This window comes from Anabas testudineus, chromosome 19 (assembly GCF_900324465.2).
Source record: "Anabas testudineus chromosome 19, fAnaTes1.2, whole genome shotgun sequence".
In the NCBI taxonomy this organism is placed as follows: Eukaryota; Metazoa; Chordata; class Actinopteri; order Anabantiformes; family Anabantidae; genus Anabas; species Anabas testudineus.
In genome coordinates this window covers 17,704,285-17,719,729 of record NC_046628.1, presented here as the reverse complement: position 1 = coordinate 17,719,729, position 15,445 = coordinate 17,704,285, and the positions used below count along the sequence as shown (strand labels likewise).

General features: G+C 44.5%; 2 protein-coding genes across 2 annotated transcripts; both read left to right on the top strand.

Annotated features, from left to right (window-relative positions):
• The first annotated feature begins 140 nt into the window (after positions 1–140).
• Positions 141–2,235, top strand: LOC113156590 (TATA-box-binding protein-like). The gene is made up of 8 exons (XM_026351824.1): positions 141–278; positions 472–565; positions 802–982; positions 1,106–1,193; positions 1,427–1,518; positions 1,605–1,769; positions 1,906–1,997; positions 2,095–2,235. Exons 1-8 carry the CDS (start codon positions 231–233, stop codon positions 2,169–2,171), a joined length of 837 nt encoding a protein of 278 aa, XP_026207609.1. The 5' UTR covers positions 141–230; the 3' UTR covers positions 2,172–2,235.
• A 5,200-nt stretch (positions 2,236–7,435) lies between these two features.
• LOC113155971 (transmembrane protein 100-like) lies at positions 7,436–11,870 on the top strand. Its single transcript, XM_026350735.1, has 3 exons — positions 7,436–7,631; positions 8,349–8,489; positions 10,229–11,870. The coding sequence occupies exon 3, from the start codon at positions 10,258–10,260 to the stop codon at positions 10,729–10,731; it is 474 nt and encodes a 157-aa protein (XP_026206520.1). The 5' UTR covers positions 7,436–7,631; positions 8,349–8,489; positions 10,229–10,257; the 3' UTR covers positions 10,732–11,870.
• Positions 11,871–15,445: the final 3,575 nt, after the last annotated feature.

Here is a 15,445-nt window from a genome sequence, read left to right as displayed (position 1 = left end):
AGCAAATACACATGAATTATTAATAATAATAAAAGATACATGTGGTGCATTCAGGTGTTTTTCAAAACACAATAACTTTCTGTTATCATCTCTGTCCTTTTTCATGTTACCGTAGCAACAGAGTCCTCACAGTGTGACCGGTTCAAATGTCAACACGTGTGAGTCCACTGTGAATTCAACATCACTTCAGTTCAGAAGCTACTTTTAGTCACTGACAGGTTTTTTCGCTCATGGATGAGTCGGCGTTGGAAAGATACTTCGACAGCTTCATCGCAAATGTGAGTTTTCACTTTCATCTCGTTCTGTGCTCATTTCATGTCCTGCACATTAATCCAGTGAAACAAGAACCAAAAGTGGGTTTTTCAGAAACCAAAGCTGAAGTTTTTCTCCTTCAACCTCTTTACTGTGAGTTTTATGGTGGGAAGTGATGAAGGATGCTGTTTCTGGTGAGATGATGTTGTCTCACTGCAGGAGTCCTGGACGACGGAGAGGAACCAGTGGAACAACGAGTCCCACACTTTACTCTCTGAGGAGCTCCTGTCGGAGTTCAGCCGGGACGAAGCAGGTAACAACAGTAACAGTTCATGTTCAACACAATATTAAACTGTGAATTATTAATAGTTTATAGAGACTTTTAAAACATGTAAATGGAAAATACTAATTGAATGTTTGAGTGATTATCACATTTGTATATTTGTGGCACAGTAAGGACACTTTCACTGGTGTTAATAGTTTCGGTTCTAAAGTGAGTGTGAAACTAGTGAAGCTGAAGAAAAAACGCTCACTGACAGTTTATTTAAGATGAAACCAGACAAGCAGCAGAGAGTGAGAGCAGAACTGACAGCAGTCCAGACTACAGCTCCCAGAATTCCACAGCAGCAGGTGGGACACCTGAACCAGAGCACGTGGACTCACCTGTCCGTCCCATGAGTCCTGTGATGCCTGTGAGCCGCGTGCCGGCGCTGCCAGTCCCACAGATACAGTAGGTGACCATGAAACAGCAGCACACAGTTCACTGGACCTGGTCCTCATTAGACCTGATTACAGGGAGACTGCAGCATGTTTGAGGAAAACCCACCTCCAGCTGACGTGTGTCTCTGTTTAGGAACGTGGTCTCTTCAGTGAGACTGTGCTGTCGTCTGGACCTGAACTTAATTGCTTCCAAAGTGTGGAACGTGGAGTACAACCCAAAGGTACAGAAACCCGTTCTTATTTCCCACATCGTGAACGACCTGCAGCCACTTCTGGGGTTTCTGTTGCTGTGTTTGTGGGACTGGCTGAAAAATCTGGTGCACGGAGGAATTCATTAAGGGTCTGTGGTGGTCTTAGAAAACCAGCTGCCCCCTTCGTTCAGGGGTCTAGATTTAGTTTTACACATCTGCAACGTAACAGTGCTCGTGTAACTCAGCCTCCTGTTGTGTTTCAGAATTACAAGGCGCTCACCATGAGGATCCGTAAACCCCGAACCACAGCAGTGATCTACGAGAGTGGATATGTTATCTGCACCGGAGCGAAGAGGTCTGTTGCCCGTCACACTTCTCGTCAGTCATTTTAATTCTACTAGGCAGGGAGTGACCCCCTCTGACCCCTGTGTGTCTGAGCAGCGAGGAGCAGTCACGAGTGGCGATCAGGAGGTTCGCTCGTATGGTGCAGAAGCTCGGCTTCCCCGTCTCCTTGTTCAACCTGAAGATCCTGAACCTTGTGGCCAGTTGCCACACTTTCCCCGTCAGTTTAGAGAGACTCACGATGGCCCACCGTCAGCACTGCAGGTCCGGACAAACCCAGTCTCCCACTGAGGAGTCCTGTGAAGGCTTCATGTTTTCTGTCAGCATGTTGAGTCGTGCTGAACTTTCCAGTAACAGTAGAAGAAATTCAGCCAACGAGTTCGATTTCTCCCTCTCACAGTTATGAACCCGAGTTGTTTCCTGCCCTCTTCTACACCGTGAAGGCTGGCACCACGCTGACCATCTGGGCATCAGGGAAGATATCTTACAGTGGTAATCGAGCTGCGTCTGCGTCCACACGTCTGTTGAACCTTTACCTCATTTAAAAATGATCCATATGCAGTAAATCACGTTTTGTGTTTGGTTCCAGGAGCTAAATCCCAGGCTGAAGTCTACAAAGTGTTTGATACTATCTATCCTGTTCTGAGCTGCTTCAGAAGGCAGTGAGACCCCCGTCGAACAACAGGAGCTAAAGTCAGAATATAATAAAATGATTTTAATCAGATAAGAGAGAATATCGCTGTTTAAATTGATGAGTTGTAAAGATTTGGAGTAAGTTGCAGAAAACATCAACAGTCTGACTGGAAAGTTTGGGAAAGAGGCAGCAACAAGGAAGAAAAGACTTTCCTGAACAGTCCCATCACACAGAGGTCAGGTAGGAGCTGGACGTGATGATACAGACAACATGGAGAAAACAAACCAGCGGCGATAGCGAGGACTGAGAAATGTAGGCACAGTATCAACAGCTTGTGTCTTGAATGTCAGTGGGTTTCATTGACCTGGACAACAACTTTAACGACTGGGGTTCTGACCTCACCCCAGAGGTCACAGCAGTCCGGTGATGCTTGTTGATGGAGGGAGGGCAGGTGTGGGAATGGTGGCTTTCTGCTCGACAAACAGTTAAATATATTTTTCCAGCGCTGTAATTTCCTGTGACCGTGACAGCAGCACAGTGAGGGATGGACAACAACTCCAGTCTGAAGCTGTAGTTCCTCTCAGCACCACGAGATGTTGGTGTAGCTGCAGCGGGAGTGTTAAAGGTTTAGTGACGTTAACCTTTATTTATTATAAGAGACCAGACCATCCTCCATCATATCCAACATAAAACACACATAATCTCCCATTTAAATGTAGAAATAGATATGACATCCCAAAGCTATCAAAGAACTTTACATTAAAGAACAACCACCTGACAAAGTGTTTAGATAAAAGGAAAGTGCTGCGTTTTTAATATTATTGAATTATTGAACAGTGAACAGTCATTCCTCATTCAGATAAAGGTACCAGAGTGAAGTGTTCATGTGAATACAGAAGAGGAGAAGTAACTGAACTAGATAAACTCCTGTGTGATATAGTAACTGTCTGCTGTATGTGTGTTTATGGAGTTTCAGCACACCAGGAAACATCTGGCTGATGCTCCACTTCTTAAACAGGTCACTTTGTACCTAATAATTCAGTCAAGCAGACAGATGATGATGAAGTGAGGAGCTGCCGAGGCTCGGACACTTACAGCACACTCCTCCAGCTCATCTACAGAGTTTTATTCTCCTGCTAATCTGTAGGAGCACTTCTGTAATCTTCAGGTGTGAGACCACCTCACAACTCCTCAGCCACTGTGGGCTCTCCAGGTAAAAAACCTCCTCCAGACCACACTAAACACATTTGGTATTTGTTATTTGGGTATTTCTACAGCAGTGAACAACTTAGAAACATCTCATCCACACCCTGTTTGTGGGTGAAGCTTTGGTGAAAGAGCGACGGACCCATTTGAATCACTTCATAAATCAGAGACCTGTGAAATCCAGATTATTCAACCAGAGCACATTTTACTAATGTCTAAAATGAGACAAGATATATATTATATATTCAACACTGGCTTTCTGATTGATGCCACATACATTTGATATTTGACATTTAACATTTGACAGTTCTCCAGCTCTTTAGACCCAAGTCAACCAAACAGTAGCTGCACTTCTCCTGAGTCAAACACTGGGATGTTCACAGCTGTTTGGTTCTGCTCAGTAGTCTCTGTGTTGTAGAATACATTTATTACATATATAACACGTCATCTTATCTCTGAATTATTGTCTGTTTGTGACTTTTACTTTAGGGTTTCCGCACAGTGTTCTTTCATTTGTGCGTTCACTTTGTCTTGTGCACATCTGGGCAGCCGACACCGACACAGCTTCACTTTTGGACTCATCTGGTTTATTGCTCCGGCTGGAGTTTGTTCTCCAGTGGCTGCTGAGGCTGATGTGAAATGTAGCATTCATGGATTCAAAGAAGGATGAGTTTTAAAGGTTTCCACAGTGGGAGTGTTCTCCGTGACCTGCTGACCTCTGAACTAGAAGCCCTTCCTGTCTGTTCTCCAGGGCTGCAGCCGCTGTGTTGACTCTGAGCAGCAGGAAGTGAGGTAACGCTGCAGCTGACATAATGGATCCCACATGAAAACAGTGAATTATGGGAATGTTTCCTCCGCGGTCACAACCTGCAGCTCCCTCATCTGTCATGTAATCCCTCCATGTGTCTCTGTGATTGGCTAAAGAGGTAGTAATACTGCAGTATACTGTAAATCCTCCATTAGTAAAAGTTGGAAGTCTGTAGTTTAATAACAGATGATGTTACATAATCGTCTCCCAGCACCTGGGACCTGCCTCCTTCTTACCCAATCTTTTTCAGTTTGTCACGTCCTGTAACTTTTTCTCTATTTGGCTCGTCGCGCCGTCTCTCTAACGACACCCTCCGTTTCCTCTGATCCTATTAATACCAAATGATAATCATGCTGACACATCCTGTCACACCCCGTTCACTCTTCTCGCTCTGTCCTCTGCACTTGGATTTTTCCCTCTTAAAAAGGAAGTTTTAATAATGTTTGGAATCAAAAACTGTTTCTGAAGTTGAAATGTGACTGAAAACTTCTCCGGAGTAGCTGTGGGGATGTTTAACTAGACGTATCAGAACTGACTGAAGTCTGTGCTTGTATCGAAACCTATATTTCAGTGGTGCAGCAGCTTTTAAAAACACATTTTGGTCGACAGAGGTCTGGCTTTGAACCAAGTGCAAACAGCAGCTTCCCGGCAAGAACCAGATTCCAGATGGACCTGGACTGGAATTATGATGATTCCTGCATCATGAATGGGCGTGTACTAAACCTGCAAAAACAAAAAGCTAAATGGAAAAAAGGAAAAAAAGTCCAACGGAGAACGTTATAGTTCTGCAAAACATCAGAAGAAGAAGAATCAAAGGGAGATGTGTGGTGGCCGGACCCCATGCAGTGCCCCATGACACCCTGTTCTCCATGGTCTGTTGTTCATCAGCATCACGTCTGCCTAAGTGGTTCAGGCACAAGCACTGATCCAGTTCTGTGTTGGACAGGTGACATGTTCTTTGAGACACACTTCAGTTGATCTCGTCCTCATTTACAGTGTAAAGCACAATTCAAACTGTAAAAGACATGAACGAACTTCACGACAGGAGAAATCACAAAGTTTGTCATTTAAATTTTATAGTTTAAAACAAATTAACAAAATAATTATGATAAAAACTCAAATCAGTTCTAAAAGCTGCAGCGAAGTCCAGAACAGATGGGATAGGGTCTCTTCTTTTTTCAAAATAAAAGCCTAACAGCTCCAAACGATTAGTGCATCAGAAAAATAAAAAGCACTGCACTGATCCAGTTTCCTCTGGTATGTTGAGATTAAAGAAACATACAGTGGGTTAGTAATGTTCTCCAAACAGATCTTCTTCATGTGAGAGGCTGACCTCAGCTCAGGGTCTTTACTACTGTAGAGTCGCCGCTGTCTTTTCTCTATTTAGTGTAAAATAACCCAGAAGCAGTTTTGTCTCAGACTGTCCTCAGGGTGTTTTCCACCTTCAGCCTACAACAAATGCTCCTATGAGAGGTTTGGCACTAATTACTTGTACTGGACATCAAAGTTGGAGGACGTGTTTTCTGGCTTTAAGAAGTTGTTCCTTCTCCAAACCATCTCTGAACAGTCCTGGACTGCTGCCATCAGTAGAGTCCAGTGCAGTCGGACTCTCAGGCCCAAACTCTTATTGTATCACAGTGATTTTCTTGTGTCCTCTTTCTGTCCGTCCCCAACGAGTCCAGGTCTGATAAATATAATATTACACTGATGAGTCGCGGATCACGAGCTCTGAGTCTTGTGCAATAAGAACTCACCTGGGAAACAATCAGCCTGCAGACGACGCTCAGGGTAGAATAACGATGCTACAAGTTTGCCTGAAGTTTGGAATAAAATGTTTTGTTGTGATGTTTGAGGTGGACAAAATAATAGAAACCCCCTCTCACCTGTGAAAGAAAGCCTCTGTGCTGATGCTAATTTAATTTTGTACCAACATAACCTTCGGTTCCTCCCTCAGGAAACACTTTTAACCTTTTTTCTACTTTTTTCATCAATTCAACAGTTTTGCTGACGCCTCTCGGGGCTCCGGTATGACGGCACACTTTCAAGTTTTTCTTAGTAACCAGGCCGTGTGAAGCTACAGAAATGCAAAGTCAACTTTTCCATTTTGCTTCGAGCCAAAGAAAATGGCCAACATGTGAGATTACAAAGCTGAAATTTGACTGTGGCTGAGTGAACGCACCTGTTTTCACAGGAAGGAAGAGAAAGAAAAATCACAAACACCGTCCTGTGCGCTCCAATAGCTGCTAACCTCACCACTTTACATGCACAGTCTGTAACCATCTGCTGAAAAGAGGAAGCAGGGGAGCAGGTCTCCAGTGAGATGGATCCAAAGCTAATAACTCACATCATCCTTAACCCAGAAATGGATCCGGGAAGGAAGCGATTTAGCACTCCATCCCTGGTCAGGCCAGGAAGGAAAATCAATCTCTGTGTCTTCATCAAACAACTCATTCTGGTCTGATTGCTTCAGAGAGAACCACTTGAAAAGTCACACATATCCTTTGGGGAAATAATAGAATGTGAGCACAGAGAGCCTCTGGGAAATCAAATCAGTTTCTCTTGAGTGGTTCCTGAAGCATGAATGGAAATTAGAAGTGAAGAACTCCTGGTAGAAACATTTAACACAACATCATAAAGAGCAACGTTAGAAAATTCACGGTGTCCGACTTCAGTAGTTTCTCCACTTGGCTGCGTCTGTCCCAGGCCCCGCTGGGCTGACCCCTCGCTCTGGATCAAAGGACTCACTGGGGGCTCTGCTGGCAATTACTGACCCCCGGGGGGATCATCTGCAAAAGTGTGCTCAGGCTTCAAGATGAGTCCAGATGAGTCCAGCTGGACTCTACAGGAGTCTCTGTTGTCACCTTCTCATGTTATTTCTCCAACTTTCTCTCTGAAACTTCAAAACATGGCGTCTGAGAAAACTCAGAGTTAAAGAAACAGTTCAACATGTTGGGGAAACGGTTTAAATCAGAATCAGTGTAGCCGGTCATAAAAGGTGGAAACAGGGCGACTGTTGACCTGGATCTGTCTGAACGTAAATTCATCCAACACGGTGTCCTGTGAAAAACATCCTGTGCATCACTTGTGGCCGTGACATGTTCGAAGTTGTGAGTGTCTTCGAACAGCCTGTGTGATGATGCTCACAGATATTTGTCACACTGAAACTGAATCTGCTGGATCACTGAGGCCCTGAACAGAAACCAGGCTTCACGTGTCTGCTGACTTCAGTTGAGTAACTTGTTCTCGTGGGACCAGAGAAAAAAAACTTTTGATGAAGTCAGCAAAACTACATTTAAAAGTAGAACGCTAACTTTCCACTGTGCTAGTTCGGCTGCACCTGCACCAGAGGCTGTCTGCATGTTGGGAGGGAAACAGTGGCAGATGTTGACCCGCAGACACAAAGAGGTCAGCGGTCGACCGGGGCCAGGACCACCTGCTGCTGACTGGTCACATGATCCGTTCTAGAAACACACCAGATGTGAGTTTGGCTTCATGCTTGAGTTTTATTTTCTACATATTTACCTGTATTGTTGCTTCTGTACAGTTTCCAGCTTAAACACTGAAAACGTCAAAATGAGAAACAGATTCAGACGGTTTGTTTTCCAAGTTAAATATTTTGGTGCCATAAATTCTGTGGTCAGAATGAGGATCTACAGTAGTAGAAGTAGTGAACGTACTTCATCTCTGCATGTTTCTGAACTCATGATTCATTCAAATGTCCTGAACTAACAATGACACTTTCCACCAGCTCTACATGTTAATAACATGTTTAAATCATATGAAGCAGCGTCTTTGTTGTCAATCCAAAGTTAAACTACTAACATGGGCTCAGACTCTGTGTCACGCTCTGTGATGCTCCCTGTGTTTAGACGTGAGACTCAGAGTCTCAGAGGACACCAATAAACAAACCTCAGCTGTTTCTCTCAGCTGATTCCTCCCAGATGTCGGAGGCGTCCCGTGGGGCTGCAGAGACGTCTTTCAGGCTTTTGTCACAATGTAGGCTGGTTCAAGGATCTGGAAACTTTTCAATCAAGGAGAGAATAAATATCATTTAGGAAACACTCCCAGCTGAAGGGAGGAAAGAGTTAAAACCCTCCGTGTTTGTCCAGTAGGAGGTGGTATGAGGGGGGATGTGGGGGAGGGCAGTCCCCCCGTTTTTCTATTGATAGCCATATTCCCCGATTTATTCCCGCAGTGAGGGCGATGCAGAGTGACGAGGCGGGAGGAGACAGAGAGAGGGAAGGAGACCTGTAGATCCTCCACACCGAGGGAAACATGAACGTGCTCGGAGAAATCACAAAGACCTGGAAACAACGAGGAGCTGCTCACTGACACAGTAAGTGTTTTGTTCTCAGCATTAGAACAACCTGCAGCAGGTGGACACAGTGTGTGTGTGTGTGTGTGTGTGTGTGTGTGCTGCAGCCTTTTCAAGTTTTAAAACAACAATGAAGAAAATGAACATTGAACATTATCAGTGCTTCACCTGAAACAGATGTTGGTTTGAGATGGGCTCAGGTTTCACTGTGAAACAGATGAGGACGGTCGCACTCGATGAGTCATAACTAATGATGAAGATCATCTGTTTTTTAAAGCTGTGACGAGTTAACACCAGAGGGATGTAAAAACCTGTAGCATCTCTCTGTGTGTCATAAATCTCATGTTTTCCAGTGTGGAACATTTTCAGTCCTCTGAAACAAAAACTGTTAGTGCTGGATGTTAGTGGTCAACAACTCCCCAGAGCATCTTTAACGTGAGACCATCTCCAACAGCTCCACTGGAAACGACTTCCCTTCCTGGAAATATTTAGTTTTTTATTCCTACACTGCAAAAACCCAAAGTATTGGTCAATATAACTCCCTAATAAATAAGAAGCAGTTTCAGATGTGCTGCTTTGTAAAGATGATGTTGGTGGTTGGTGATTGTCCTAAATGTAGATTGTTATCACTACTGTAGAGCTCAAAATAAGCTGTTATACACTTTATAACCATAGTAACAAATGCTAAATAAGAGGATGATCAACAGTTAACTAACTAACCTGGTGTCTGGTACAAGTTGGATTTAAATCCAGAACCAGAACAAACTCACTATTGAGCAACTAAGTGAAATTAGAAGAAGTGAAGATGTAAAACAGCTCATTGTAAGATCAGATTATTTTGGAAGTAGCGTTTGTTTTAGTGCAGGATGTTAACAATAATTAACAATTCATATAAAATATATATAGTAATATATAATAATATATATAACATAATAAAAAAAATATCAAATACTGGACGTGTATCTACTGTGGGATTAAAACTGAACAGTTATTATAACAGTATTCCGTAGTTCAACTCTTCCAGCTGCACTTTAATCGTAGATTTCTCCTAATATATAAACTGTTGAGTTTTAAGAAGAATAACATGAAGTCACTTAAATAGTTTTTTACTTTTTAACTTAAGTTTGTCACTTAAGAAATACAGCAGCAACAAAATGTCAATAAAATCTAAATAGAAATGTTAAAAATGTTTATTGTATGTATTTAAAAGATGTGTGATAATAACCGAAGCCCAAACAAAGAGCCGTGATCAGAGTTTCAAACTCCAGCAGAGCTGATGTTGTTCAGAGCCACTGAGTCATTTCCAAATGGCTTTTATTTCGCCACTTTCCTGCCGTGAGACACCTCCCTGTTTTCTAATCTGCTGTTGTTTGTCAGGATAATTCACTAATGATATCTCATCGCTTCCGTCCATCTGTTCCTCATTAAAGTTTCATTAACAGCAGCTGAACGTCACAGAAGCTCAGCTCTGTTTTTAACACTTTGGAATTGAATCCACTCAACAATAAGTTGTGAGCTCCAAACTGGGACCAAACAGCAAACGGACTCAGTGAAGTAGAGACAGAAACCTGAGTCTGGATCACACTGATTCTTCTCCTGCTGCTTGTTCTTCCTAAAATTAGCAGGTTATGGAACAGTAAATTTAGGACATGGTCATGGTGACATCAAGCTTTCATTTTTAATGTAAAGCCTCTTTTTAAAAACATCATTCAGTTCAAAAGGAGACACAGAACCTTAACTGTCCTTTGCCTGTTTTTCAGTTAGCTGTTCTTCTGACATCAGTCTCAACATGGCCCACCTCTTCCTTGCCAGTAAGATCACCATGCCGGACGATCTCCACAGCAAAGGTGGTCCCAGAATACCCAGGAGCGCCATGAAGATGCCAACGTCAATCTCTGCAGAGAAGCTGAGCCGGGACAAGTCCAGGAAGGACCACGGTGTCATCGTGACGAGACACGTCCCACACGTCAACGAGGTCCAGCTGACAGCCGCCACTGGTGGAGCTGAGATGTCCTGCTACCGCTGCACTGTTCCCTTTGGAGTGGTCATCCTCATCGCTGGCATTGTAGTGACAGCGGTAGCGTACACCTTTAACTCTCACGGATCCACCATCTCAGTGCTGGGACTGGTGCTGCTGTCTGCTGGACTGGGCCTCCTAGGATCCAGTGCCATCTGCTGGAGGGTCCGACTGAGGAAGAAGAAGGACAAACGAAGGGAGAGCCAGACCGCCCTCATGGTCAGCCAGGGATACTGCGTAGCCTGACCACCACCCAGGAAAAGACGCATTAGGAGCTCTAGTTTGAATAGTCCAGGAAGACAGTGGACCTGAATGCACCAAACTTAGGAGCAATAAACTGGTGAACTTGCAAACTCGGTGCCATGAGGTTTAAAATTGTATCTTGATGGAGCTTGAACTTGCTGTGCTTGATGCTCTCCTCCATGTGAGGGGACAGAGCGTTTGCAGACAACTTGAGGGACGACATGACAGCCTGCTACTGGATCATTTGGTTTGAGTTCAGACTCCTCCGGAAGCGGGATGATGGTTAAACTTTCTTTTACAAAATTATAGTGAAGTCAACGAGTTAATCCATTAGTCGCTCTGTGGAAAGTTAACAACTGATTAATCGATTAGTCACCTGAAGCAAAAGTAGCAGAAATCCTCTGGTTTGAGCTTCAAAACATTTTGTCCAAGACGTCGACTTCAAGCTGGACACAGACTTTTCTATGGAGCTCTCTCTCTCTGTGTGGTAGAAAAACATGAATTCAAACTAGTTTTAAAGTAAAGTACCATCAGTTTTCTACAGTGCAGATTCACACTGCAGAAACTACAAGAATCTCCTGTGTTGAACTGAAGGGTTAAAAACTGTGTTTCGGTTGGTTTTGGTCTGACCGTGAACGCATCGTGTTGCAGAGGACGTGTTTTTCTACCATATGTCTCCTCAGAGGACATTTTACAGACTCAATTATTTATCAGTTCATCCAAATATATTCCACAGTTATTCAGTAATATTAGCTCCACAGCTCATAGATGATGTACAGTATCTGTAACTAAATGCTGCTAATAAGCTATAAAACATAGAAAAGGTACTTTGACGTTTCCAAATCTGTTTGTCTCATCTCCTCTGGACACGTTCCTTTCCCTACATGGCTCTGTGATACTGTTGTGTTCATGGACTTAAATATTGGTTTGAAACAGCAGACGGTGTACAGACGTGGAGCCATGAGACGACCTGTGAAGGTAAATGTTTGCTGATATCCTGTTAGCGTCAGTACAGTTCACACATGGGGATGATCTCTGATATGCATGCCACTTTGTATGTTTAAACTAGTGCACTATGATCCACAGTGATGGAAAATAACCAAATGTCATGTATCCCCTCATATTAAAGAGTTGTCACTGAGGATCGATGTGAAACCGTCTCACTTTCTTTGTCCGACAGCTCCGTCTTGTTTCTTCTGTGTCTGTTTCATTAAAGCCGACACTCGAGTGGCAGCACGACTTCTTTTCACTTTACTCAGCAGAGCAGGTTGAGGACGGACTGGAAAGTTATAGAAGCTGGGCTGTTATATTTAGTCGTGTTATGTTGCCTAGCATCCCGCAGACACACGACCACATAATAAACTGGGGAGGGGGCAGGGCGAAGGTGGGGGGGGTTGGGATTGCGTCATGTGGTAGAGAAGGAGGTGGTGGTGACGGATAACGGTTACAGTGTGTTGTCACTTCTGCAGAGCTAACTTTATCTCAGCTGGAGTTCAGCATCCTGGGAATGTGGGAGGAAGGAGGAGGGGAGGGCTGAGAGGCCAAAGCACAGAATGGAGGGGTGGGGGTTGGGGGGTGAGGTGGGGGACAGTTGCATCACTTCACCAGATCCTCGATGTCGTTCCTCCCGTGCAGGTCCCGCAGCAGATCACTCACCTGTTCAGATTGAACCAGACGCTGCTGCTGAGGCCAAACATCTGCTGGACTGGATCAGTTGTTCTGACTCTGTCGACTGTGACTGAACTTAATAGTTTCTGCTTTCACACCATCACAGACGTGTGCTTGAACCCTGCAGAGCACGATGGCGACCTCTGACAGCAGGAAGAAGAAGAAGTAGAAGAAGAAGAAGAAGAGCACCTCTGATTGTCAACAAGTGAAGCGGGGAAAGACCCACAGTTTGCTCTGAGGTTAAAATCCTTAAATCAGACACGTTGCCGGCTGCAATACTTACTGCAGACTGCTGAATTAAAAAGCCTGGAAGACAAGTCCCAGGGAACAAAACTCATCACGATAATTAACAGGCACAATTCCTAAACTGAACTGCAGAGACTTTACTGTGAACCAGCGTCTGCAGCCCTGTGACGCCGTAATCAGACACAGCAGCAGCTCTTTTAAAATGAAAATGATGAACTGCTGGCGGTGAGCAGGTAGAATGTTTGCCGTGATCTCAGTTACAGCTTTGCATGCTAGCGTGACATTCCCATCCCTAGAGACACGGACACATAGAGCAAGGTTCAAAGCTCTTGGCATCAGAACGTTTTTCCAACAACTGCTTTTAGAAGTATGAATCTCTTTGGTGCAGGTAAATAATGCAGAAGGAATGAATCAGTGCTGCTTCTTTGTTTTGTATCGGCCCGGGCTCTGTGAGGCCGGTTCAGAGGGGAAATCCCGACCCTCCCTTCCCTTCCTGCAACACAGTGACCAGCTGAGTGACTAGACATGTAACACAGTGGCAATGTCACCTCCCCACCCCCGTAAACACACCCCAGACTCTCAGCCGGAAAGGGCCTGGCACGCAAAGAGACAGGGAATCGGCACGATTCAAACGGATCAGCCGGGGAACAGGAAGGAGTTTCTGTTCGAACACACCCTTTACCAAAACTTTGAACTACAATTCCCCTGCAGGCGTGTGATTGTTCTGTCATCAGAGGAGCCTCAAGGTCAGCAGAGTCGGGCTGAGGCTGTGCAGGACTGAGGAACCTGGTTCCAGACCTCTGAATCTGTGCCCACATTTTTAAATCAATTCACACAGGTCTGGTGTTTACATGCGACATGAGCTGAGCTTTGTTTTCGTTGACTAGAGAGGTAAAACGTGACCTGGGACCAGCTCCTGGAAGGGGCCTCGGAAAGCCCTGAAGATCCAAGGCTGTGGAGTGAGACCTGAGGGTTTTAGGGCTCGGGGGACTCTCCTCAGGGTTTTACATTTGTGGTCTACGCTTCTCTGAAGCTCTGGGGCCTGATCTGAGGCTTTGCAGAACCAGAACGAGGCTTGAGGTTTTCATTGGCCCACGGGTCACGTAATAATTCATCATCAAATAATCAATCAACAATCGTAATTAACGTCCGTTCCAATTTCTCCAACTGGTTTCTAAACTATGAGCTTTAGAGCTTTGGTACCTGTTGAGGTGAGCTTCAACTACGTGTCGGCTGCTGCTGACAGGCTCCGGCTGCTGGACCAGTAATGAGGCTGGATGTCAGTCAGAGCTGCTGAAGGAAGCTCGTTACAGAGCCGCAGTCGAACCTTCCTGCTCCTGCAGCTAAAACTGGAAACGCTCCACATCGCTGTAGGACTCTCTTCTCTTCTCCCTGATGACAGGTTCCTGATGTCAGTGTTGAGCAAAGGGAATTCAAATTGTTAACAGATAATTTAGTGTATTATAGACTTCATGATTCTGTCCATCACTGTGATTTGGATGTGGGTTTGTTTGGTGTGTGCTGCCTGTGATCACCTCCCATCAGAAAACCACTTCCCACAGAACTCTGGTTTGTTCTGTACAGTCTGATGACTGCTCACAGTGGGGGGGGGGGCACGTACCTGTGCTAATCCAACACTTGTTCAGTTCAATATAAAGTCAAATGAAGACAAGAAGAAAAATAAAAGTAAATCTTTTTAAAACTTTACATAATCTTGTTCATTAGAAAACAATAGAACATTAAAATACATAACAATATATATTAAATATGCTTTAATAAGATCCCACGTGGTCACGGTTAAGATGTAACTGGGAGCAAACAGACTCGTCTTAAGAGTAAATCAGGACACCAACATGTGTTTTTATTCTTTCTCCGTAGCTTCAGTTCATTTCTACTGAAGCTGTTTTTACAGTGCAGCTCAGTTCAGCTGCTCTGAAGCTGTGAGGACAGGAAATAATTGTAAACTGTGGAGGTGATGAGGTTAAATCTTCATATCCTTCATTTCCTGGGAAGTAACCTGCACTCTTCCTCTCAAACGGACTTGGGAGGAAGCCTGTTAGTAGCTCAGGGGTTTTAGAAACCTATAAGATCCTCTCTCACGCAGAGTCCAGTGGATCTGAGGAAACAGCTTCATTCACATTTTACCAGTTCTCTGTGATTAACTGTGGTTTATTCTGCTGGTTGATGCATCACATCAGGTGGAAGAAGGAGGATGTTGATTCATGTTGATGATACAGGATCCAGTCCTGTAACTACCACCAGTGTTTGGTTCTAATGGGTTTAGTTCCTATTATTATTCCTCCTCAGTGAAACATGACGCAGTAACAACAGGAACATTTCAGGTGGAACCTGATCCTGAAGCAGTGAGAGCTGCTAGTTGGTGTTTTTGAATTAGTGGCTGCAGGATGTGGTTCAGTGTGGTGCTGAACGGCTCCAGCTGGTCTGTGGTGGGAAAGATCCCATGATACAAGCCTCAGAAAGAAGCCGACAATGGCAGAGAGGCCCCGAACGGCCCCATTAACCAGGGAGAGGCACTTCCTCTCATCCATCAAACATCAATTTTTCCCGCTCAAACCTTTTCTTTGCATCTGTTTATTTCATTTGTCGCTGCGATGACGGATTTAAAGACTCATTGAAATAACAGGCTGTGCTGGTAGTTCCCCGTGTGAAGTGGGTCCTGTGACAGATAGGAGGGGGGTGCAGAGCGGTGCCGCCTCAACGCAGGAAGTCCACATTGTGTTTGAAAAGAATGGCAGCCCCCGTTTCGATTGCCGTTGTGGCCACTGTCACTCTTCCAGTGGCT